The 26,338-nt window shown below is 46.8% G+C and overlaps 2 protein-coding genes across 2 annotated transcripts in view; one reads left to right on the top strand and one right to left on the bottom strand.

The window, feature by feature from the left end:
* Window positions 1-16,459, bottom strand: part of RBPJL (recombination signal binding protein for immunoglobulin kappa J region like) — a 41,370-nt gene extending 24,911 nt beyond the window's left edge. Inside the window, exons 1-2 of the mRNA XM_081917024.1 lie at window positions 16,412-16,459; window positions 531-648 (exon numbers count right to left, since the gene is read on the bottom strand). Coding sequence (XP_081773150.1) covers window positions 531-648; window positions 16,412-16,421 — 128 coding nt within the window. The 5' untranslated portion in view covers window positions 16,422-16,459. The remainder of the gene's footprint in view (window positions 1-530; window positions 649-16,411) is intronic.
* MATN4 (matrilin 4) overlaps window positions 481-26,338 on the top strand; it is a 40,526-nt gene continuing 14,668 nt past the window's right edge. Inside the window, exon 1 of the mRNA XM_081916892.1 lies at window positions 481-616. The gene's annotated coding sequence lies outside the window, so the exon portion shown is untranslated. The remainder of the gene's footprint in view (window positions 617-26,338) is intronic.

The raw sequence follows: 26,338 nt of genomic DNA, 5'->3' as shown, positions 1-26,338 counted from the left end.
GAGGTTTCCAAGCAGAGGTTGGATGGCCATTTGCCATGCATGCTTTAGCTGAGATTCCTCCGTCGCCTGGGGTTGGACTAGATGATCCCTGAGGATCCCTTCCAGCTCTACGATTCTATGAACTGCCAGCCTGACTGGACCAGCCTCTTCCTTGGAGACTCGGGCTCCTGTCTCTCCCGCCTTCCTTGACCTTGCGAGACAGCCTCGGGGACACACGCCCACCCCACCCCGAAGATCTTCGTGGGAGAGGGCGGGAAGGAGACGGCGCCACCCTGCGCGTTGCCAGGCGGCGGGGGCGTGGGTGGGGCCGGCCCCGCGCAGCCCCGCCACTCGCCATGGGGCTGCAGCCCCACTCTCTGCAGCCTCCAGGGGGAGGGCTCGGCCCCCAGCCGCTCCCCACGCCGCCCCGGTTAAATGCGGCGCCTGCCGCTCTGCCTCCTCTCAGTCCCGAGCCAGCGGCCAGAGCGCAACCGGCACCGCCAAGCAGCGGCCTCCCTTCTCTTCGCCTCACCCCGCCCCGCCGCCTTTACCTGCCCCAGGACCAGGGAGGCGTCGTCCGGCTGCCGCTCTCCTCGGCGTCGCGTGGCTGCCCCTCTTCGCCTTCCAGACGGCCGAGGTGAGTGAGGGGCTCCGGGGAGAGCCGGGCACCTGAGGGCGAGAGAGCGCGGGGCTGAGGGAGCGCGGGGCACCAGGATTCATGACCTCCCCCCTCCCCACGGGCAAGGGGGCAGGCTGGGTGCCACGCTGATAACGGGGCGCAGGGGGCAGGGCGGTGAGAAGGCGAGCCCACTCAATCCTGAAAGTTTTTTCTTCCTCATCCCCCGAAAAACTGTTTTCCCGCCACTCCCCTGGCAAAAGGCAAATCCAAGCTGAGCATCTCCTCTTCTTGTTGAATATAGCAATAGGTAAAGGTAAAGGACCCCTGGACGGTTAAGTCCAATCAAAGGCGACTGTGGGGTGCGGTGCTCATCTCGCTTTTCAGGCCAGAGTTTGTCCACAGACAGCTTTCTGGGCCATGCAGCCAGCATGACTAAACCGCTTCTGGCGCAACAGAAATGCCGTTTACGTTTCCGCCGCAGCGGTACCTATTTATCTACTCTCACCGGTGTGCTTTCGAACTGCTAGGTTGGCAGAAGCTGGGTTCGAACCCCCAACCTTCTGATCAAGTGCAGCTGGAAGACTGGAGGGAGTGGGGAGATACGTGTGCGTGCCAAAGTGGGGGTCCAGAAGCCATGTGGGGTTTCCACGTATTATTTATTAATTGTATTTCTACGCCACCATTTCTTCCAAGGAGCTCAAGGTGGTGCACATGGTTCTTCTCCCCATTTTATCCTCATAACAACCCTGTGAGGTAGGTTAGGCTGAGAGATGGTGACTGGCCCAAGGTCATGTTAATGCGTAGGAAGAGGGGTGTGTATCAGACAGACAGATAAGTTTATGGAAAGAACACGAGGGATCGTTTCTCCCCCTATCCCAGGCATTCTACTTTTCCTTGACTTAAATACCATAATGGGATATAGATAAACACCCAAGCCTTTTAAACCTCCATAAAAAGAGATTGCACACCTTTTCTGAGCAGGTCTTTCCCTCCTTATCCAATTCCTTGCATCTTCATCCCAGTTGCTCCTCAGAAGTTTTTGTTGATCTTTTGGGGAAATTTCTGCTCCTTTGTTCATAAAATCTTTCCCATCTTCTAGGGTAGAAGATCAGAACTGCAGAGTTCTTGTAATGAGTTCCTGCCTTTCATATCCTTTTATAAATAATAATAATAGCAGCATGTGTGTCAGGGGGTGAGGTATGGTTTTTGTTTGTTAATATGGCATCCCTTTTCGTGTTTTTATATGGTAAACTGCCCTGTGATCGTTGGATGAAGGGCGGTGCAGAAATTCAATAAATATTTATGATACGCAGAAATCTGTAGCTCCATTTTGAGTTTTTGTATAGGGCAATGTTTGCCAGGAAACGGATGGCAGTATTGGGATAGAAGAACCTACTGCCCTCTTATTATGCCATCCTCTCACTCCCTGTTCTCACCTATCTACTAATTCATGTGAGACTCTTAATCTTAGGATTGTGGGTTTGAGTCTGGCATTGGGCAAAAGATTCCTGCATTCCAGGGGGTTGGACTAGATGTCCCTTGTGGTCCGTTCCAGTGCTATGCTATGATCTGCTTAGAGGAGCAAGCCTAGAGCCAGGTATGCTGCTCACTGCTATGAATAAGAATGGGGTCAGTTGGCTGGGCCATGTAGCCTAGTATGCTGTACTTGAAGACTTTTCTAAATCTACCTGGAGATGCCAAAAACTGAACCTGGGACTTTTTATATGCAAAGCATGTGCATACATCACTCAGCTACAGCCTCGCGATAAAGCATAGAGATCCTGCCAATAAATAAAGCTCCCTTTGACCCCTCCTGTTCCTCACACAGCACCAGGGCATTGGTTCCTAAGAACTGTGGCTCCTTACAGAGCACAGACTTCCCTTCACTTCTTCTAAGCTCCCTCTGGCCTTGGACATTTCAGATCTTCAAGCAACATCCCAAGGGTTGTTGGGGGTAAATTTGGAAATGCAGGTGCTTGGCTCAGGGATGCTTCATACACGGTAATTTTCTTGCACAGGTATGATGCCTGAATAGGAAATGTGTGCCCCATCACATGCCATGGACACACACACGCCTTCTGTAAAATACATAAATGCATACCTGTGCATTGCACATGGTGGTGCACATGCAATGTACAAACTTTCCCACAGAAATGGTAACTGTATAAAAAAGCATTAAGATTTTTGAGCCACCTTCGTTTTCTCCATCCATTTTTCCTGTTGCAATCTGGAAAGATTGCCTTATCACCCCAGGCCCAGTGGTGCTGGTGAGGAATTTCCTAACATCTCCTAGTTGGAGTTTAAGTAAGAAATGGTACCTACTTCTTAGTATGGTCCTGATTATCTAGAGCTGCTTACAGTAGTGGTTAGCAATCTGCTCTTAATCTCGAAGGTAACTGAACTTGTCTGGGACCTTGAATGCTTTTTGCAGCTGTTAACTCCATAGCGTTGCCCCACACATGACTGTTAAGACTGATACATGCTTCACTGCAGTGCTCTGAGCATGACAAGATCTGTCCAAGGCTATCATGTCTTCTTCCATGCCTGACTGTTTAGCTTTTACATCTGCTCTGCATTGGCTGAAATTGTACCTGCAATCAAGGTACACTGCACGTGGTAGGCAAGTTTGCACAGGCAGTCACTTGCTGCCCAGGTATGTGAGCAGGCGAAATCAATTCAGCAGCTGTGAGTAGGGGATTGTTTGCTGTATCCGGCTCATATGTCACCGCAGTTTCTTGTTCTTATGTGTAACATTGTGACCAAAGCAGTTGTTGGTAGGGAACTGTGTGCCCTACACTATTTATTTCCTCTGTAGCAGATACAGAGGGATATTTTGCTGTGGAATCAGCCAAGAATGACTAGGGCTGCAATCTAATGTACACTTGACTTCTGAGAAGACATGTATAGGATTGTGTAGTATGGCTCCTACCCTGTTACACAAAACATGCCAGTTCATAATGTGGGTTTAACTAATCAATTATTGCAGCAACCCAAACCCAGGGTAAGTTAATTGTGTTTTAGACCCATTGGAATTGATGGGACAGAACTTTTACAATTGCAAATTAGTTTATTGCAATGGGATTTAAGCACAACTAACCTCTGGATTGGACGCAGGTGGCGCTGTGGGTTAAAGCCTCAGCGCCTAGGACTTGCCGATCGAAAGGTCGGCAGTTCGAATCCCTGCGGCGGGGTGCGCTCCCGCTGCTCGGTCCCAGCGCCTGCCAACCTAGCAGTTCGAAAGCACCTCCGGGTGCAAGTAGATAAATAGGGACCGCTTACCAGCGGGAAGGTAAACGGCGTTTTCGTGTGCGGCTCTGGCTCGCCAGAGCAGCGATGTCACGCTGGCCACATGACCCGGAAGTGTCTCCGGACAGCGCTGGCCCCTGGCCTCTTAAGTGAGATGGGCGCACAACCCCAGAGTCTGTCAAGACTGGCCCGTACGGGCAGGGGTACCTTTACCTTTACCTTTTAACCTCTGGATTTGGGCCAATAAATCTGCATACATTTGCATATGTATAAACAGTTCTGAAAATGGGGTACTCAGTTGCGTTCTGTTGTATGGGGGGGACAAAAGGTTGTATCTTCTAATATACCTACCTAGACGATACCTAGCAGCTGTGATTTTTGTATGTACTTATATTTAAAATTGTATTATTCCTGTTAATAGGCTCACCATCGTAAAAATTTCTTATTAATAACCAATCAATCAAGTAATGGAGTGTTGCTATTTACACTTGAACACAGTGGGATTTCCTTACAAGTCAGTGTGCAGTGTCCAAGACTATAAATGTTGCAGACCTGAAACATTTTGACGAGGTTAGGACCTATAAAAGAATTCTCTGTAATTGGGCAAACTTGTTCCTGGAAGTAAACTGTTGCATGTATAATGGCAGCACAGAGAGCTCCTATGTAAGAGGCAGAAGCATGTTCTATAGGTGCCTTGCTTACCAGAAAAAGTCTAGTGGTTTTAGTGCTGAGAAGGCAGACAGGAAAGGCATGGCTCCATATTGCTGGAGTCAATGGGACTTTTGTCCCATAAACCCGGTGGTTAAAAGCAGCACAATAAATTATCCTTCGAAAAACCTTGCCGGCATCTCACACTGGAATCGCCAAACCTCCAAGAATGAAATCTTGTAAAAGCCAGGGGAATAAGTTGCCTTGAGGATGGTGTTTAGGACCTGGCAGCAAAGAAAACTTTTCTGAAGCGAATCTTTATGGTTCGCTTGCAGAGCTCAGCTTTGGTATTTGCCTCTCAGAGGGTGGCTCTGTACAGTAAGTGGATTTGCTTCGGAGATGGAATTGGCCCCGCATGAAATATGAATTCCTGTCTGGAATGCGGGCAGGAGAGTTTGGTGTTTCATCCCCCCCCAAAAAAAGTAAAATGACACTATCTACCTAAACTAATAGGCTTTTACTGAAGCCATCTGGAAGAACTGTTGTTCAAATCTTTCATAACAAAAAAAGGGAAGAAAATAGAAAGATATCTTTCCCTCCTTTAAAAAATAATTATTATTTCATCAGACACCATTTGGTGAGAGAGTCTTTTCTTTTCTTTTGGATTCCTTTTTCACCAGACAATGGTATTTCTTTAAAATAGAATTCTGTGTGAATTTGTCCTTTGGTTGTTCAGAACTCAATACGTCTCCTGAGGTTTCCTGCAAGGCTTCTCAAGCAAAGCTTAAAACATTCCTCAGTGTCTCCAACAGGGGCCCTTTGCTAAAATTTCCTAGGTATGCATCTAACCTCATTTTGAGAGGTGGGAGGGGGGATTGCTCTCCTCTCAAGTGTGTGGCTGCAACATCTGAAGAAAGTAGCTGGCATAGATGAGTTATAGTCTGCCGCTGCTGGGAGAACAAATAAGAAATACTTGATCTGCTAAGTGCTTATTCTGGAGTGCTCTGATTTAGGGTGAGTTAATGGTGCAAAGCTTATGTATATTGACTTGGGAATAAGTCTCATCATATTTGGTGGTTCTTACTCCCAGGCAAAGGGATATGGGTGGCGCTCTGGGTTAAACCACAGAGCCTAGGACTTGCCGATCAGAAGGTCGGCGGTTTGAATCCCCGCGACGGGGTGCGCTCCCATTGCTCGGTCCCTGCTCCTGCCAACCTAGCAGTTTGAAAGCACGTCAAAGTGCAAGTAGATAAATAGGTACCGCTCTGGCGGGAAGGTAAATGGCATTTCTGTGCGCTACTCTGGTTCGCCAGAAGCGGCTTCGTCATGCTGGCCACATGACCTGGAAGCTGTATGCCGGCTCCCTCGGCCATTAAAGCGAGATGAGCACCGCAACCCCAGAGTCGGTCATGACTGGACCTAATGGTCAGGGGTCCCTTTACCTTTACTCCCACATAAGTGCACATCGAATAGCAGTCTCAGGCTTCTGTTCCATCTTTTAAATGCCAATGGCACAGTCTGGCTTGGAATAAGACAACTTCCTATGTCCCTCTTCTTTGCCTCTGTCCCACTGCTGGCATTCCAAGACCTATTGCAAAAGTGGGTGGCATACGCCCCTCTCCAACTTCCATCTAGACAAGCAAGAGGGATGACCAGTTTTCAAGCACACGTTGCAGTTAGGCAAAAGCACTCGAAGTGGGTGCAGAACAAGGCTGGGAAATGGGGAGATGTCTTATACTGAGTCCGACCAGTGATAGCAATCCCCCAGGCACGGTTTGCAACTGGGACAGGTACAATTGCAACCATATGGAGATCTCTGGATGCCAGGTTGTCAACTGACATCTCTACCTGGCTGGCCCCTCCAGCTTTCTTAAGCAGGTAAGAAGAAGAGCTTAGTCACTGCATTTATACTCCATCTTTTCCTTCAAGGAGTACATGGTTTACACCCCCAACCCACCCAAGTTAATCCCTACAGCGACCCTGTTAGGTAGGTTAAGAGACTGTGACTGGCCCAAGGTCACCCAGTGAGCTTCATGACGGATGGAGAATTGGACCCTCATCTCCCAGGTCCTAGTCCAACACTCTAGCCCAGGCATAGGCAAACTCAGCCCTCCAGATGTTTTGGGACTACAACTCCCATCATCCCTAGCTAACAGGACCAGAGGTCAGGGATGATGGGAATTGTAGTCCCAAAACATCTGGAGGGCCGAGTTTGCCCATGCCTGCTCTAGCCACTATGCCACACTGGTTTCCTAGAGTGCTTCTGCTGTATAAATTAACTAAGCAACTAAATATGGGAAAAGCAAACTATCACTTAGAGAAGGATCTGAAATAGTTTACTTGAAGCTTGAATGTGTTTTATTCTGGTTTGTTTTATTTGATGTTTTAATGTGTTGTAAACCGCTTTGAGATTTTCTTATTTAAAATATAAAATGGTAAGGAAATGATGAGGAGGATGATACAGTGGAACCTCGGGTTCCGAACGTGATCCATGTAGGAGGCACGTTCGCAACCCGCAGTGTTCGCAATCCACAGCGCCGTGTCTGCGCACGCACGGGTCTCGCGATTCGGTGCTTCTGCGCATGCACAAAGCGCGATTTAGCGCTTCTGCCCATGCGTGAGCACTGAAACCCAGAAGTAACCTGTTCTGGTACTTCCGGGATCAGTGCGGTACGCAACCCGAAATCACGTAACCTGAAGCACCTGTAACCTGTGGTACCACTGTAACAGTAATAATAAATTTCAGTGCAAAGAAAAGATGCTTAGACATTCTGTTGTGGTGACTGTAACCTCGGTTTAAGGTTCCATTTGGTGATTAGCTCATATATCTCAGCTTCTAACACTGAGTGAGACTACAAGTCAGCCTAGCTCAGTTTTGTTTGCACTGGCTGGCAGCGGCTCTCCAGGGTTTTTAGACAAGGGTCTCTTTCAGCCCTGCCTGGAGATGATGGGAATTGAACCTGGAGGCTACTGCGTGTAAAGCTGGATGCTGTACCACTGAGCTACAGCTCTACCGCGAAGAAACAGTTGTTCCTAAGTGGTTTACAAAGATACCATACCCAAAATAAGAATGTGCCTTGTTTCCACAAGCCATAGTTGAGATTGACCACAGTTTGTTTGTTTAAAAAGCACTCGTATATTGCTCAATATTTCAAAAATCTCACGGATCAGGCGTTAAAACTTCCCTGTAGCTAATTAAAATGAATGGAAGCTTCCAATCTCCTTGTGGTTGTACAGGAAGAGTGGAGTAGGGATGCGGGTGGGAATCATGCAAGCATAAGGCAGGTTTCTGCCTGTGGGTCTGCTTTACATCTCTGCTCTAGAACCCCTGGTGTTTTGTGTTGCAGAGGATTATGTAGGCATATTCTGGCAAGGGCATACTCTTAGGAGAGGCACTTGCAAAGCTTGGTGGTCCTCACTGACATCATTCACCCATAATGCTAAATGTTCTGATTAACTGAGAGATTGCCTGTGGCAGCTTTGCTCCTATTCCTCTGATCTTGCTGCTGCCACACTGCTGTGAGCTAAACCATGGTTTGGATTAGCATTGTGTCTGAATTCAAACTCGTGCTTTGTCTTCCCCAGACAAACCGTGAGATGAAAACCAAGAACAGACCTTGGTTACAGGTCATGATTTATCTGGAGAAAGGCAGTCCATGAGCCCAATACCCTCCTGCAGTTGTACATTGCAGGGGAAGAATATTGGTAATGGTTTTCAGGAAAGTTGTATCTGCTATGTGTTATCATCTCACTGAGGAACTCTCCCCAAACCCTGGATGAGCTTTTTTGGAAACATAGGGTTCCCCCAGATATTGATCTATAATTATTGTAGAGCAATTAAATTCTCCCTGCTTCTCCCTCAGCCTTCTTCCAGCTTCCTCCAGACAGAAGGAGCTTTGACTATGTGGGTTCAATCCACTGAATGTCTGTCATCAGATTTGGATCAGGGACTTCATAAAGGTTTCATTCAGAGGCTTGCCCCTACGACTCGCCCTTCACACTTCTATGTTACCCGCTTGTGAGGTGGAAGAATTAGTCTTCTGTGGGTTTTTGCAACACAGACATAGCTTTAAGTATCATATAACATTTTATATTTTAAAAGCGGTTGGAAGTAGTCTCCCCACTCCCCGCCTTCATGCATCTTGGCAAAATGGGCAGATTGTTTTGAAATAGCCTTGTTAAAACAGGGCTTGGAATAGAAATGGGTGTAGGAGGTGTTACATATATATGAAAAGCTTCATGCCCCCCCTTTCTTTCAGCAAGTGAACTTGGCACAACAGTTATTCTAAGAACAGAATTGCATGCTACCTGGCAAATGGCTGCTTCCAGACCTGCCTTTGCCAAGATAATGCACAAGTCAGGAGGTAGATTTGCAGGGGAGAAATGCCACGGATCCTTCCCTCCAACCCCAGTCTCGTTTCCCTCCTAGGTTGTTTTCCTAGAGGACGTTGGAAGGGGAGAATCGGTGGGCGAGAAGAGCATTAAGTACTCCCTCCCAAAATTTGATTGTCCTGGGGCCAGCCCTACTATTAGGCAAAGCAAGGTGACTGCCTCAGACAGCAGATGCTAAAGGGTGTGTGGGGTGGTGGTAGCCTGCGGGAGGGCAGATGTGTGTGCCAAACAGCCCCATGCCTTCTAAGCTACTCTGCTGTCCTCAGATGTGCTGAAGGACAGCATCATGCTGCTAGGATTGAAAAAAAAAAAATAAGAAGAGCTTGCTGGATCAGGCCAATGGCCCATCTAGTCAGGCATCCTACTCTCATGGGATGGGAAGCATACAAGAAGAACCTGAACACAACAGTTCTCTTTCTCTACTGATAATTCTCAGCAACTAGTACTCATAGAGGCATACTCCCTCTGACAGTGGAGGCAGAGTACTGCCATCCTCCATGAATTTCATAGAATCATAGAATTGTAGAGTTGGAAGGGGACCCTGAGGACAATCTAGTTTGACCCCTTGCAATGATAGAATATGCAGCTGTCCCATACTGGGATCGAACCTGTGGCACCATCAGCACCATGCTCTAACCAACTGAGCTAAATGGGCAAGAAGCATCCAGTCCTGTTTTAAAGGCATTCAAGGTGGTGGACATCACTGCCTCTTGTGGGAGCACATTCCATCATTTAAGTATGCACTGCGTGAAGAAGTACCGTATTTTTCGCTCCATAAGACGCACCAGACCATAAGACGCACCTAGTTTTTGGAGGACGAAAACAAGAAAAAAAAAATCTGAATCCCAGAAGCCAGAACAGCAAGAGGGATCGCTGTGCAGCGAAAGCAGTGATCCCTCTTGCTGTTCTGGCTTCTGGGATAGCTGTGCAACCTGCATTCGTCCCATAAGACACACACACATTTTCCCTTACTTTTTAGGAGGGGTACTTTTTACTTTTTAGGTAAGATTCAGATGCTGCCAGTCCAGACAGCTACTCTGCAAAGAAGTGGCAGAGTGGCATATTGTCTGTTGTGCTTCTTTTAAAATAATAGTAATTATTTCTAAATTTGCATCCGTACATGTAATTCATCAATGCATAACTGGCCACTCTAATTAGCAGTGGTAGCTGCCCAGCTCTCTTTTCCTACTATAACTTTCTGTCTGCCTGCCTGCTGTTGCAAGAGACAGTAGCGACAATGGTGTTGGCAACCTGGCCACCATTTTGTAACACCCCCCCCCCCGGAAAATGCTCCCACAGTGCCCTGGACCTGTTGTTATTCTAAGGCTGTGCATATTGTGTGGGTGTGGTGGGGAACCAACCAACCAACCAACAAACCAAACAAACAAACACAAATAAATTCTTTTAAAGTGGGCTTTTTCTGGAGAAGGGTAGAGAGAAAAACAAAACAGAAATTTTCTCATTAAAAAAACTTCCTCTGAGAACATTGGACTCAGCTCTAGTTCCAATTGATTTGACAGCTCTCTCAGTGCAAACCTGGCATTGCCTAACTTCGTCTCCCTTTCCTCCATACCAGATATCTAATGCATTGGCACTGGAGTATAGAAAAATGCCTCAAGCTTGCAGGGCTTTCTCATGGAGCTCCATTACATCTTCAGGAATTTAGTGGAGGCAGGTGGGAGAGAAATCTTGACCAGGGCCTCTCTCTGTTATGTAAGGCAAAGATGGAGAATGAAAACTGTGCAGCCACTGATAGGGCCAGATCCGGGTGTGAGGGGGCTCTTAGCAAAGTGCTTTCTGATTGGCCCTCTCTTATGTCAGTGGGCTTAGTTGGTCACAGCAGCAGTGCTCCAATGGGTTTGCCATTTACATTTTCTGTAAGGCCCCAGAGCAACATTACATCAGGGCATTGTGAGAAATTAAAATGACTCTAGATTCAGCTGCCAGGCACTCAGATTTGAGCACCAGCTAAAGCAGAGGTCAGCAAACTTTTTCAGCAGGGGACCGACCAGTCCACTGTCCATCAGACCTTGTGGGGGGCTGGACTGTATTTTTTTTTGGGGGGGGGAATGAACAAATTCCTATGCCCCACAAATAACCCAGAGATGCATTTTAAATAAAAGGGCACATTCTACTCATGTAAAAACACATTGATTCCCGGACTGTCCACAGGCTAGATTTAGAAGGCGATTGGGTCAGATCCAGCCCCCAGGCCTTAGTTTGCCTACCCATGAGCTAAAGGACAGACATCAGCAGTGAGACCTTATGGGGCTGCCCAAACAGGCCGTTTGCTGGTACCCATTGTGGCTCCTGGTGCAAGAGCTCTACTGGGGATGCAGTGCTTTGTGTAGGATCACCTCTTGATCTCCAAAGGTTGTTCCCAAGGGAATTGACATTCTGGTGTCTAGCAGCGTATAGCACTTGCAGAGTTAAATGCTATTTGTTCAAACTGTTCAAAACCTCAGAAATGCTTAGAAGAGAATTTAGGCTTTCAGTTGCTGCGCATGTGCGTTTCCAAAATTGCACGGGTTAAACAAGAGTCATGTTGCAGCTTAGCTCGGTCACAGGCAGATATTTGATAGGGAAGCAACTTTATCTTAGGCAAAACCCGCAAAAGCTCAGAAGAAGAGGAAACCCACCCAGAGTTTCACTGCTGAGATTCATTCCCTTTTCCAGAAGTACTGCACCCTTTACTTAAAAGCTAAAGGGCACAGAGTACAGTAAATTCACTCACAAAGCTGGCCTGAGACTGTGATTTAGATACTCCTCTCAGTCTGCAAAGGAACTTGGACAAGATGCCTGCATTCCTACCAGCTTACTGCACAGGGTCCCTGCGCCACGCTTTTGATCCCAGTAACCAGCAGAGATGTGTACACAAATGGAAAATCCAAATGTTCATGGAAAGATCAAAGCAGCCAGTTCTAGTGACACCCCAGAACAGAAAATTAATGAGGGCAGTGTCCATCGAAATGTGCAAGTGAGGGTGGGTTTTTGGTAAACATCAAACCATATTGCCCAAAGAGTTCTCACTGTTGAGCAGCATCTCTCATTAATGCTTCTCTAGAGCTGCTTTGGTGTAGTAATTTAGAGTGTTGAACTATGACTTTGTAGACCTATGGTAGGACTAAGAAAAATACCCATCTAAAACCTGAATGCCTTACTAAAGATTGTGAATAAGCAGTTCCATTCTATATTTACTCTTAAGTAAGTCTTACTGTGTATATTGGGGCTTACTCCCAAGTATTAAAGCACATGGCTTACCCCACATAATCTTGGGAACTCTGTTTTACCCTTCACATAACTACAATTCCCAGTACAAAGGTAAAGGTACCCCTGACCGTTAGGTCCAGTCCCAACAACTCTGTGGTTGCAGCGCTCATCTTGCTTTACTGCCCAAGGGAGCCGCAGACAGCTTCTGGGTCATGTGGCCAGCATGACTAAGCCGCGTCTTGCGAACCAGAGTAGTACACGGAAATGCCGTTCACAATTCCCAGTATTACCTGGGAATAAATTTCATTGAGCTAAATGGGACATAACTTTCGAGTAGACATCCATAGTATTGTGCTGTAAGTCTCTTTGCACCTTCTTCTGGTGAACCAACATCATTCCACCAGATACACATGGAAGCTTAATTCTTTGGTTTAAGGAAGCCAAATGTGAATGAATATGGTGCTCCCTAGCAAGACTTTGTGCTGAATTTTGACACCTGCTTATCCTAACTCCATATTTACATATCTCAGCTTTGCATTAAGTTGCTCCAGGTGGCTAACAGAATCAAAATGGCATAAAGCAATTTTCATTGAATCAGTACGAAGTGATTGTGTGAATGATAAAGATTTGATGACAGGATAGTGGTGTTGACAGTTTACGGTAGCATGACGGTGCTTTCCCAAACTACATTACTGTTATGTGTCTCCTCGGCACATCTGGGCCTAAGGTTGCAATCCCAACTATGTCTCCTCAGAAGCAAACCCCATTAGATTTGGTAGGTCTTACTCCCAAGTAATTGGGATTAGGATTGCAGCCTTGTTGAACGTTGTAAGAACCACAAGAAGAGCCTTGCTGAATCAGACCCATCAAGTAGAGTGTTTTGTTCTCACAGTAGCCAAGCTGATGCCTGTGGGAAAACCCACAAGCAGACCTTGAATGAATACAATGCTTGTAATAATCTCGACAGGAGAGAGGATCAGACTGGAGTTCCTGGCTGTGTCTCATGGACCTTCACACATGCGAGAAGCATTTTAGACATCTTCCTGCATGCTGGTATATTGGGAGTCCTGAAGACAGTTCAAGTCAGTGCTGAGCTCTGAGCTGAAGCAGGCATGTGTGCATATTGTGAACACCTCTTGAAATACCTACTTCCCAATTTCACTCAATTTTTAGGGGTGTGTATGACAAGTTGCAGAAGTGTCCATTTTCTGCACGCCTAACACCTTCAACATTCTTCTCTCAGGTGCCTGGCATTATGTGGGTTCTCCAGATCCTCTTTGAAGCCCCTGTTGATGGCTGCTTTTGTGATATTCTCTCCCTGCTGCATTTCCAACCAGCATACAATCATTCTGAAGGATTTCTATTTGCCCTTAATGATGGGCATCACATAGCCCAGCCTTCTCCAACAGGATGCTTTCCAGATGGTATGGGGCTACAACCCCCAGCATCCGTGACCATTGGAGCTGATGAGAGCTGGAACCCAACTGTGTCTAGATAGCACCAGGATGGAGAAGGCCAACTTAGCTACATGTGTGATTACATCATTGTGGGTAGGAAGAAGGTTGATGGGGAAACTCACACGAAACGGCACTGAACAGCTATAGTAGCAGAGCATTTCCAGGTCCTCTGAAGCCCCCCACAAACTACATTTCCCAGGATTCTTTGGGTGGGGAGAACCATATGCATTAAATGAATGCCTTGGATGTGACCTGGGTCCCTCAACGTTGGTGTCACACGCATGCCGGTTACAGAGTACCGTTTTTAATCCTTCACTAGGGTAATAATTTGGCGCAAGTTAAAACAGGTTGGCTCAAAATCAGAAGAAATCAGCTCCTGCTCTGCAGAACATAAAAGGTAAAACGATCTCTCTGTTTTAATAAAGAGCTTTTTGTTCAGTTCTCTCACTCGCTGCTGATTCGGGCTGCGAGGGAGCTGAGCCGGGGGGCCTAACTCAGGCTTTCCACGTGGGAAACAATTTGTCACTGTGTCAGGAAGGCAAAGGCAGGTTCATGTTTCAGCCGTTTGCAGTGGGTTTGCCAGGCTGGGGACGGGGCAAAGAGCAAAGAGGTATGGAAAAATAATTACCATGCCTGGTGGGAAGCATTCAGTGCTGTGTGTTGGACTAAGCTAGTTGTCATTCCCCACTGTGGCACTTTTAGAGGTTGAGAGGCAAAGCTGTTGCTGGCCATCCTCACGGCGCTTGTTCCTTTCTCTTTGTTTACATAACATCTCAAGCTGTGCGCCCAGCACAGCCCCTGGCCAGCTTTTCCTGAAACATTCTAACCTTGTTAAAGCACAGTAACACTCAGAAGAAGGTATAACCGCACTACCTAACATGAGGCAGGAGGTACTTAGGAATGCAGCTGTCCTGTGTCCAGAAGAGACTCACTCAGAATAGGCACTCGGAACCAGCACAGCCTAGGAAGCCACCAAGCAGGAGTTGGGTGACCTGCAGCGGGTGATTCCGGGTTGTATGCAGTGAAGTCATTGAGTTTGCGGAACAATTTCAATGCACAAAGGCATTGACTTTGCTGGAGTCAACCCTCTGGGTAGTGCTCATCAAGCCCTTTTCAGAAGCCAGAGCTTACACATGGATGAAATTGATGAGCGGGGCCTCGCTGGCTAGCCCAACCTCCATCACTGTGTGCCCCCACTGCCCGCTACCCTCCTACTCGCTCTGTGTTAATTTGGCTAGCTACAAATGGGTGGCGCTGTGGTTTAAACCACTGAGCCTAGGGCTTGCCAATTGGAAGGTCAGCGGTTTGAATCCCCGCGACGGGGTGAGCTCCCGTGCTGGGTCCTAGCTCCTGCCAACCTAGCAGTTTGAAAGCATGTCAAAGTGCAAGTAGATAAATAGGTACCGCTCCAGCGGGAAGGTAAATGGTGTTTCCATGCACTGCTCTGGTTTTGCCAGAAGTGGCTTCGTCATGCTGGCCACATGACCCGGGAAAACTGTCTGCAGACAAACGTTGGCTCCCTCAGCCAGTAAAGCGAGATGAGCGCCGCAACCCCAGAGTCGTTCGCGACTGGACTTAACTGTCAGGGGTCCTTTACCTTTACCTTTGGAAGCCTTCACACATGCAGCTATGCCTGAGCAGTGCTGGCTCTTCTTGGGGGAATGCGGGGACCACTCCCACTGAGTCATTGAGCATTCAATCTGGGCCACCTCTCTTCCTTCTGTTGCATGTGCATTGAGGCTTTTATGTATTTATTTGTGTAGCTAAACTATTTCTAACCTAGTCTTCCATCCAAAACTATACCAGAGCTGGCTGCGAAGCAGAGTAAAATACAGAACATAAAACCATAAATGCATTAAATTCCAGAAGCGACCATAAATGCCACCAGGAATTGAAAACACAGTAAATAACAGCACTCTCCAGAAGCACTGAAGCGGCTTCATACTTCAAAATAATTTCACAGCTAGCATCCTAAAAATGCCTTTAGTAAACTGATGAATGAATTTTGAGCTGGCACTGGGAAAAAGCACGTGTGGAGGTGTTCATAATTGGGGTGCCACCACAGTAAAGGATTCTTCTGCATCAGAATCACTGTCCAAGACACTGTCCCAAGTATATCCCATGCAAAATATACTGTGGGATGTTTTAACTGAGGATAGCCTAGTCGGTAGAGCATGAAACTCTTACTCTCATGCTCAGGGTCGTGGGTTTGAGCCTCACGTTGGGCAAAAGATTCCTGCATTGCAGGGAGTTGGACTAGATCAGGCTTCCTCAACCTCAGCCCTCCAGATGTTTCGAGACTACAGTTTCCATCATCTGTGACCACTGGTCCTGCTAGCTAGGGATCATGGGAGTTGTAGGCCAAAAACATCTGGAGGGCCAAGTTTGAGGAAGCCTGGGCTAGATGATTCTATGAACTCTATGATTTTATGATTGTAACTTTCTTTATCAAAGAAGTGAGAGCCATAGCTCAGTGGCAGAGCAGCTGCCATGTAAACAGATGTTCCCAGTTTTGATCCCTGGCATCTCCAGGTAGACCTGGAAGAGAATCCTGCCCAGAAACATTGCTGTGTGTTATTCTGCTCTGCTCCGGGGCAGACAGTGTGTTCACCCGTGTGATTCACAATTGGAATATTCAAAGCATTTCTGTTAACCAGCATCCAGCAAAGGGGAGAAAAAAAGATTAAAGAAAGAATTGACCAGACAGGCCACACTGAAACCCAAAGCAGCTGCTTTTCTTGAAACTCAGGATTTGGCTGTTAGTCCAGACAGTACGAAATGGGAACAGGGCAAGACATTGCTGGGTAGAGCAGTGAGAGGGAGAGAGCCAGGACTTCTATTGGGTTTCACATTGACATACCTGGCTCCATTATGTGATCAGGGACCCCTTCTTCTAGCTTTTGATCATTCCAGGAACTGAAATGCACCACCTGCAGCTTCCATTCGCTCTTTGGCTTTCTCTGTCTTGGCTTCTTTTTATGCACTCGCAAGGGGGCTGCTGGCCGAGATAAGCTTTTTGGCTGCTCCCAAGTTCTGTGGAGTCCCCCCCAACCCTGCATCATGCCTTTTTAAAATTAGGAATCATAGGCTGCCTTTCCAGTAGAGCCACTTATCTCTTGACCGGCATTGCCCAAACACAAATACCCTTATCCCCTCTGCACAGGTTGTGAAGGTCTTTGCTTTAGACAACCCATTGGAATATCCTTGGCTTTGCAGCAGAGCTCTTTTTTTTAATAATAAAAAAACAACAGCCCACAATCTCCAAGGCCTGCTCAGTGCTTCCACTGCTGCTCAATATTTGCACATCCTTTCCCCAGCTGCTTTCCAGCTCCTGGCTTCTCACAAACCTCCCACTACCACCGAACAACGGCTGCAGCATTGGGGGCAGGGAGTTGAGGGCAATGCCGGTTCCAGGTTTTGTTTGGGATTTTTTTTTTTGGAGCAGGCTTGTGGGCAATAAGCAGGTCTCCTCCTTGTTCCGCTTCTTGCTGTTGCCCACTCACTCTGCCTCTGGCCCCAAATCCCCCTGCTGCTTAGGACAAGGGGTGGAGACCCCTGGGGACTGAATGTGGCTCTCCAGGACTTCCTATTTGGCCCTTGGGACTGTCCTTGGGCTATCCCTTTACTCACCTCCTTGAATGCTTTTTTCCTGGCTTGATTGTGTCCTTGAACTGTGGAGTCCTTTGTCTGCCAGGACTGAGGGATACCTCTGGTGTATATAGATGTGTATAGAAATGAATATGTTCAGAAACCTCTGGTCTTTTCATGGCTGGAAGGTAGCCCATTGCAAAGGTCAGAGTCATGTCTGATACGCCTCCCATTTTTGCATCTGACCCCCACCATCACCTGCATGCAGCCTGCCTGCAAGGGATATATCCCTTGGGCTAAAGAATGGCTGTGTTTCAAGTCCCACATTTTTTCGAAAGTGCAAATTGAATAAATTGATCTTCAGATGGGAATTGGATCAAGTTTCTCCCCCATCCCCATTGTCTACGCCAACTTGCGGTCCAAGGTTTCAGGAAGGAGTCTCCTAACCTTACCTGGAGACACTGGGGATTGAACCTGGACTTTCTGCCTGCCAGGAAATGTTGTAGCACTGAGCTATGGCCCTTCCCCAAATATAGTATGGTGCATCTGAGCGGTCAAATTGATTTATTTACTCATTCATTCATAGGCATCTATAGCTCACACTTTGTAATGGGGTCCTAGATTGGGTTGCATGTAAATGGGAGGGATATGCCAACCTCGTCCCTCACCCCCGCCAAGCCCTGCTGAAAAAGCTGCATCTTGACCTTGTCACAGGGAAACCCATAGGGCCTCCCCTGCAGATCTTGATTCTGGGGCAAGTTTGTATGGGAGGAGGCACTCCTTGAGATATTTTGGACCAGTCCTGTCTGCCAGCATCACGGCCACTGCATTCTGCACCAGTTGCAGCTTTCGAACTGTCTTCAAGGGGCAGGCCCACGTGGAGTGCATTGCAGTAGTCCATTCTTTAGGTTATCTGAGCCTGGAGCACTACAGCCAAGCTTTCTCTGCCAAGGAAGGCCCATAATTTGAGACAGTCGCTTGTAGCCACTACTGAAGAAGAAGAAGAAGAAGAAGAAGAAGAAGAAGAAGAAGAAGAGTTTGTATTTGATATCCCGCTTTATCACTACCCGAAGGAGTCTCAAAGCGGCTAACATTCTCCTTTCCCTTCCTCCCCCACAACATACACTCTGTGAGGTGAGTGGGGCTGAGAGACTTCAGAGAAGTGTGACTGGCCCAAGGTCACCCAGCAGCTGCATGTGGAGGAGCGGAGACGCGAACCCGGTTCACCAGATTACGAATTTACCGCTCTTAACCACTACACCACACTGGCTCCCACCTGAAGCCACCTGACCCTCAAGCAACATTAGTTGGCCAAGAAGCATGCCCAGGCTACTGACCTAATCTGTCCGGGGGAGTGCCACCTCCATTCATAACAGGTTGTCCACTCACTTTGCACACTTGAGAGCCTGCAAGACACAGCACCTCTGTCTTGTCTGTATTCAGTTTCATTACACACACGCACATATATATTCACAGTAATCCTTACTATAATCCTGTAGGGATGGTCAGCAGTATTACCATGTGATTCCTCTCTGGTTAAAATAAATTGGTTCTCTCCTCATTTTTAAAATAAACATCTCACTTCTCGCTTTTTCTCTCATTTCTTTTTCTCAAGTTTTTCTTTCTCTAACTGAGCTTTCGAAATGACCTGGACCCAGACAGAATCAGGCTGCTTGCCACCCTGTCATTGAAGCAAGGTTTGGACATGGTAGAATGCAAGAAATGTTATGCATGGCACAGCTGCCCAAAACAATTTTTGTGGTTATTGCTGCATTGCCAGAGAGAGAGAGAGAGAGAGAGAGAGAGAGAGAGAGAGAGAGAGAGAGAGAGAGAAATAATAATTTAAGAAGTGGTAAAAACAGTGCAGGGTTTTTTAAAGTAGAAAGTGTTCCGTGCAAATGGCTTTTGTAGAAGCTGAGGTTTTCTCTCACCATGTGTGATTCCAAAATTAAGCTAATCCACATGACTTTGACTGGCTCTGTGGCTCATCACTCCATCCCTGGAGTGTCTGGGATAGAGGGGTAATTGAAGGTGAAGGTGCTGTTCATGCAGAGATATTATGGCTTCAACAGGAAGTGAAGCTTTTTCTCATGTCCCTACAGTCCCTGGCTTTCCTTGACATCCAGTCTGACAAAGAGTTCTGCTGGATTTGAAAACTTGCTTGCTATTTTGTGACATTTCAGTGGGATCTTAACCTTCAGCCTCATATCCCTCTTCCTCTGCTTAACAGCGGTTTCTCTCTGAGAACAGCTTTAGTTGTATGACATGAAGAGGATTGGCATATATCTGCCCCGCACCACTCACATTAGAGCAGGATTAAGAGTCCTGCTCCTGTTGCTGTTCAGTGAGTCAGCACAGTCCAGTGGTTAGAGTGTCGGACTAGGAAATGGGAGACGCAGGTTCAAATCCCCAAAAGCCGTGAAGCTCGCAGGGTGACCTTGGACTACTCCCTGGGTCTCCGTTTAACCTACCTCACAGGGTTGTTGGGCGGGTAAGAAGAGGGGAGAACCATGCATACTGCCCTGCCCTGTTTGGAGGGAAAGGCAGCAAAAAAAATAAGTAAATAAATATTCCAGGGTGGCTGGGCACAACTCCTTTTGAGGTGCAAGCAGCAAAGCTGCCTTCATGGTACTTTCTCCAGGGGATGCCAACAATGCCTTTGCCCCTGCATTCGTTCATATTCCTGCATTGCAGAGGGTTGGACTAGATGATCCTCAGAGTCCCCTCCAACTCTATGATTCTAATAATAATATTATTAATAATAATACAGTGGTACCTCAGGTTACATACTCTTCAGGTTACATACGCTTCAGGTTACAGACTCCACTAACCCAGAAATCGTGCTTCAGGTTAAGAACTTTGCTTCAGGATGAGAACAGAAATCATGCTCTGGCGGCGTGGCGGCAGCAGGAGGCCCCATTAGCTAAAGTGGTGCTTCAGGTTAAGAACAGTTTCAGGTTAAGTACGGACCTCCGGAACGAATTAAGTACTTAACCCGAGGTATCACTGTAATTTATTATTTATACCCCGCCCATCTGGCCAGGCCTCCCCAGCCACTCTGGGCAGCTTCCAACAAAATATTAAAATACAGTAATGCATCAAACATTAAAAGCTTCCCTGCCTTCAGATGTCTTCTAAAAGTTTGGTAGTTATTGTTCTCTTTGACATCTGGTGGGAGGGCGTTCCATAGGGCAGGTGCCACTACTGAGAAGGTCTTTGAAACATTCATCCCCAGGGTTAAATCAGTAGGTGAGAGGAAGACTCTATATGGCTTGTGCTAGCTCTGTCCCCCTTCATCACTGCCCCCTCTACCCTCTGAGATGGAGGGTGACTGCAGCAGGGAGCCTGCTGTTCTTATGTAGAGTCTTTGCACGAGATCGAATCCTGAAAAATCAGGGTCCCTCCATGAGTAAACCAGGCTCTCCACAGCAGATGTTCCAAGAGATGGTGGTGATGGGGGAATCTAGAATGCTCTTCCCTGCCTGCGTGTTGATTTAACCCAGAAGACAAATGTCTGAATAGCGCTTTAGTTCAGCTCTGAGGTACTTACACAAAGCAGATGTGGATGTGCTTTGATGCGGCTTGCAACGGGGGAAACTTCCACATGTGTTAATTTGAACAAGGATGCCTAGAAACATCGCCACACAGTCCAGACGATCTGTTGGGCCGTTATTTTCCTCATACCAAGAATCTGGCTCAAAGAGTGTGAATTTAGGTGATTGGGGCAGGGGGAGAGATAACAGAGGGATAGAAAAGAAATGTGGAGTAAGTAAGGAGGAAGAAAGGGCCTCATGTAAGAGGGGAGCTTGGAGGAAGGCTTTGAACAGAGAGAAAAAAGCTGTGACACCAAGTTGGTATTCTGGGAGGAAATTCCAGGCACGAAGGGCAGCAGGTCTAGTGGGTGGAGCTGTTTAAGAGTTGCTGACTTCAGGGCAGAACTAGAGTAATATTCCAGGGTTTTTTAACTGAAGGGGCAGAGAGGAAAGAGACAGGTTTTTGCCGTGTTCTGTGGAGTCAAGTGACATTATACATTTAAAATTTATTATTATGTTACGTCCCACCTTTCTTCCAAGGAACTCAAGTGGTGTTCCTGGTTCTCCCCCTCCCCAGTTACAAACAAGTCAGGCCCCTCTGGTCCTAGTTTAACACTCTAAGCACTACACCTGATGACCAGTCACATCAGATATGGGGAAGGAAAGAGATAGGTAGAATCAAAGACAGATGGGAGACTTTTCCTGCATGGATGGTGCTAGTAAATGAGGCCCCAAGGGGGGTGGGGAAATATAATGATTTGCACTTAATATATATAATTTGTACCATTCATTGGGTGGCGCTGTGGTCTAAACCACTGAGCCTAGGGCTTGCCGATCGGAAGGTCGGCGGTTCAAATCCCCGCGACAGGGTGAGCTCCAGTTGCTCGGTCCCAGCTCCTGCCAACCCAGTAGTTTGAAAGCACGTCAAAGTGCAAGTAGAGAAATAGGTACTGCTCTGGCAGGAAGGTAAATGGCGTTTCCGTGTACTGCTCTGGTTTCGCCAGAGCATGAGCCAGAAAAACTGTCTGCAGACGAATGTCGGCTCCCTCAGCCAGTAAAGCAAGATGAGCACCGCAACCACAGAGTCGTTTGTGACTAGACTTAACTGTCAGGGGTCCTTTACCTAAATAATAGAAGTCACTGTAGACTTAGAGTATTCTTGATTACTGGACAATATATTTTGTGAACTTCTTGGTTCTATAGAGACTTACTCAACACACTGATTTCAAAGGGACTTAGGTTGCAATCTTACAAAAAAATTACATGGTAATAAGCCCCAATAATAAGTTGCTGGGGCTTACTTTTGAGCAGACATGCATAGGGCCCTACTGTTGTTTAGGATCACAGCCTAAGATAGCACAATCTTGACTATGTCCACTCAGAAATGAGTCCTATTAAACACAAACATACTTACTCCCAGGTAAGTGGGGTTAAGATTGCAATTGTATACACTAACTTAGAAGTAAACTCTATTGAAGAATGGGATAAGATGTTTAGGATTGCAGCTTCATTCGAAGAGGAATAAAAATGCAGTTCTAAGCATAAGTATTTAATTAGCCGACAAGACTTATTCTTAAGTAAACATGGGTAGGATTGGTTTGTGAATGTCTGTTTTAGTCTTCCTGTTTGTAGTTCGAGTCCTGATAAATGTCACTGGATCCGCTAATGGATAGGGGGCCAGATCATGAATGTAAGAAAACCTTGTCTGATTCTTTTTGTGTCTGTGAGACCTTAAGACTTCCAAAAAAATCTTTTTTGCAAAGGAAGTTTTTCTCCTTCTCAAAAATGGCTTGCCTGAGTAAAGTCTTACTGGTTAGAATAGTTCAGATGTGATTTCCTTAATTGCTTTTTTGGCATGTTTTCCTTAGCATATATTTGCATTTTAACCCCCATTTGACTAGAATCTTTTGATGCTCAGAAGGAACCGGGATCACCTGGCATCCCCTTGGGGAGCATTCAGTTCTTAATGAATGAAAAATTGCCAATTTTCTTAACTGACAGCTGTATGAATGGAGGTGTTTGGGTTTGCTTTTTGGCTCAGAGACAAATTTATGTCAAACTTTGAAGACGCATGAAGGAGGAAAGCTTTCTGGTGCAAAGAGAGAATATTGTATGCGTACAAAGAGAGCCTTTAGATTAACTGTAGGTGCTCAATACAAGTTCTTAGAAATGAGGAAATGGCATGAAGTGACAAGGTGTAAAATGATTAGGAGCAGTGAACAAAATCTTGTTTAGCTTGCGGTCATTTGAAGGGTAATTTTGAATGCTGTTTTATGGATGCCGGGGAAAATGCTGTAGAATGGGCCACTGTTCTGCCTTGTTCGGAGTTAATAGCCTAGTTGCCTGTGGAGGATAAAATTCACCTCTTGGTGACCAGGCAGCATTTGAACATTGAGAAAGATTAGCGGAGCAAATCTATGTATATTTACGCAGGAGTAGGCACCATTGTGCTCAGTGATGCTTATATCCCAGTAAATACGTTTAGATTGCAGTCTAAAGAATTGATCACTCCCCCTTTTCAGGTGACCAGTGTAGGGATGGACAAATTTTTCTTAGTTCTGGTTTCTCTCAGGCTTGTGCACACATTACTATTTACTTTGGCTTCAGTGTGCTCCCATCACTAGTGTTGGAAGCTGTAAAGACATGGTGTTAGCCACAATCTGTAGGCTACAATTCTGCAGTTTCTTGAGAAATGCCCCAGCGTTTTCCATCTAAAAGCTGCAATTAAAAGTGAGGCGTGTACAGTTTGCTCCAAAGGATCCTGGGAGCTTCGTTTGTTGAGGGCGCTGAGAGTTGTTAAAGGTAAAGGTAAAGGGACCCCTGACCATTAGGTCCAATCGTGGCCGACTCTGGGGTTGCGGCGCTCATCTCGCTTTAATGGCCGAGGGAGCCGGCATACAGCTTCCGGGTCATGTGGCCAGCATGACTAAGCCGCTTCTGGCGAATCAGAGCAGCGCACGGAAACACCGTTTACCTTCCCGCCAGAGCGGTACCTATTTATTTACTTGCACTTTGATGTGCTTTCGAACTGCTAGGTTGGCAGGAGCTGGGAGAGAGCAATGGGAGCTCACCCCATCACGGGGATTCGAACCGCCGACCTTCTGATCAGCAAGTCCTAGGCTCTGTGGTTTAACCCACAGTGCCACCCGTGTCCCTCTTGAGAGTTGTTAGGAGACCCTTATTTCCCTCATGGAGCTACAGTTCACAAGAGTTCCCTGGGAAAAAAGGGACTGATTGTAAATGTAAAACCACTCTGGAAACTGTAGCTCACTGAGGGGAATTAGGGGTGGTGGTGGTATCTCCTAACAACTCTTCAGCAGCCTTAAAAAAACAACCGGTCCCAGGATTCTTTGGGGGGAAGCCATGACTGTTTAAAGTGGTATGATAGTACTTTAAATGTATAGTGCAGATGGGACCTGGTTTAAGCTCCACGGAAGGTTGCCCAGGCCTGCCAGATAGCCACATTACGCCCCCATTTCCAAGCAAATACAAAGAAAGTTTGCTTTTCTTAGTTTCCTTTCCAGAAGGGAAAGGAGCAGGGGCTGTCTCCTTTCTCTTGTTCCCTCTCCCCGCTCCACCTCTGCCCTTGATACACAGCTCATTCCCATCAGTTTACCTTCTGAGACAGGCGGATGCCAGCAATAACATTTGGGTGGCATGGATAGCTAGTTTCACCCCATCTCTCAACCTGCGGTGCCTTCCAGGATTTGGGGCCCATAACTGTTTTGATGGTAATGCATCATGGGGAGGGGGGTGCAATTGTTTTCAAGATTGCAGCAGGAGGAGTGTTTTAAACCTCCCCTTCCCAACTATCTCCTCGTGGGGAAAAGCAGAAGCTCCCTTTGACTTGCCTTTTGCCAAGTTGTCACTCTTCTTTCCCCATTCACAAATCCTCCCTAGAGCCAGCAAGGAAACAAGCAGGCTAAGCTGCTTTGCATTGCAGTGGCCCCTGGTGGATATATCAAAACACCACATCTCCCCCCCCCCACCCTTTTTAATAGAATTCAAAGCTTATCCCTCTTATTAGAAAGCTGGAAAACCGTTTCCCAACCTCATGGGTTTGCAAGCAATTTCAGCCATGATTTTTGGCCAAAGCCACTATTTCCATAATGTCATTAAACTTTGGGGGTCTTTTGGGGACAGTTCGCAGTTATCCTAAATATTAGCAGCTTCTGTGGGGAACAATCTGGGTCATTTCTCCAGATGCTTCTGCTGTAGCAAAATTGCATTTCCCCCTGCTCTTAGATATCAAAAGTTGCTTCTGATGAAAATGCAATGCTCCCCCCCCCCACCCAAGCTGCAGCTACCGTTGCTATGTGAATTGTGGTTTTGTGAGTATTGCACAATGCTGTGTTGCACAATTCTTTGGTAAATTTATTTAGCAGGAAGAGCTAATAAAACAACCCAAATAAATTTGTTCACCATGCTGCGGAACAGTTACATAAGAACATAAGAAGAGCCTCCTGGATCAGGCCAATGGTCCATCTACTCCAGCACTTTGTTCTCAAGGTGGCCAGATGCCTGTAGTTAACCTTACAAGTTCCAAACACTACAACCTTTCCTCATAGGAGAGTAGGTCCATCCCTTGATCCTTTGGTTGTCCTTTTCTGAACTTTTCCCAACTCTGCAATTTAGGTAGGTAAAGCCTAGTAGGAGTCAGCTGCTACATGCAGGCACATAGCTCATTCTTGGTCCCACAAACCTTAGAATGGCTATCTGTCTGTTTCTATCCCCTAAAGAGCCTGAAATGCTTGGTTGCTGTCTGTGAGTCCATTAAGAACAGCACCCTGAATATGCTTCCATGAAAACCATCCAAGGTCATCTAGCAAGATACTTAGAAGCTTATCCTGAATTTGATCACAGGAGAGCTATGCCTCTGTGGTGGGGAGAGTGTGATTATTGGCCCAGGGGCATGACCTTAACAATCGGTAGAGTTGTATCCATGAAAGCAAAGAGCTGGGGCCATCCAATTTCTCTTTTATCTCTGTCACATTTCATCTCCAGAGCTCTGCTCATTATTTGCTTTCTGCTGCTCCAGATCAGATAACTTACCTACTCATGACAAGCTGGGCATGGTGCCAATCCTTGCATTGTCCTCACCTCGGTATGTCTCAAATCGCTCCCCTTGCTAGCCCTTCTTTTCCCACTGAAAGTTCCTGTTCTTGGAAGGGTCTGGTGCTGATCCTGTTCCTTGCTTTGGGTTGCTCTGTGGCTTGATTTACAGCATGGGGAAGGATTACCAGCCCAGGGACCAAATTAGGCCTGCCAGGGTTAATGCGACATCTGGTGTGGGGCAGGCAAAGTGTGCTCCCAGCTTGTGTCCAGTGCCATTTAAGTTTGGTGCCAAATGCAAGCCGCATGGCTTTGGCCAGGGTCATATCTGCCTGGCATCGCACAATGTTAGCTGAGGGAGGGGAGTGCAAAGGATGGGTTAAATCACTGTACTCCCCACACTAGGGATCAGGTAACCCATGCTAGCTATTTGTCAAAACACCAACAGCCCCACACTTAAGAGCACAGCTACATACGTGACCAACATTATGTGCAGTTTGGCTCTGATACTCAAGGGTGGTAACTTCCTTCCATAGAACAGCATCTTGAGTATAGGGCTGGCAGTTGGGCTTTTCCTTTTTGCACAGTCTTCTTCTGCCCTTCAGAGGCCTAAG

This window comes from Podarcis melisellensis (genome assembly GCF_964234715.1).
Source record: "Podarcis melisellensis genome assembly, chromosome: 6".
NCBI lineage: Eukaryota > Metazoa > Chordata > Lepidosauria > Squamata > Lacertidae > Podarcis > Podarcis melisellensis.
This window is presented reverse-complemented; position numbering and strand designations above follow the sequence as displayed.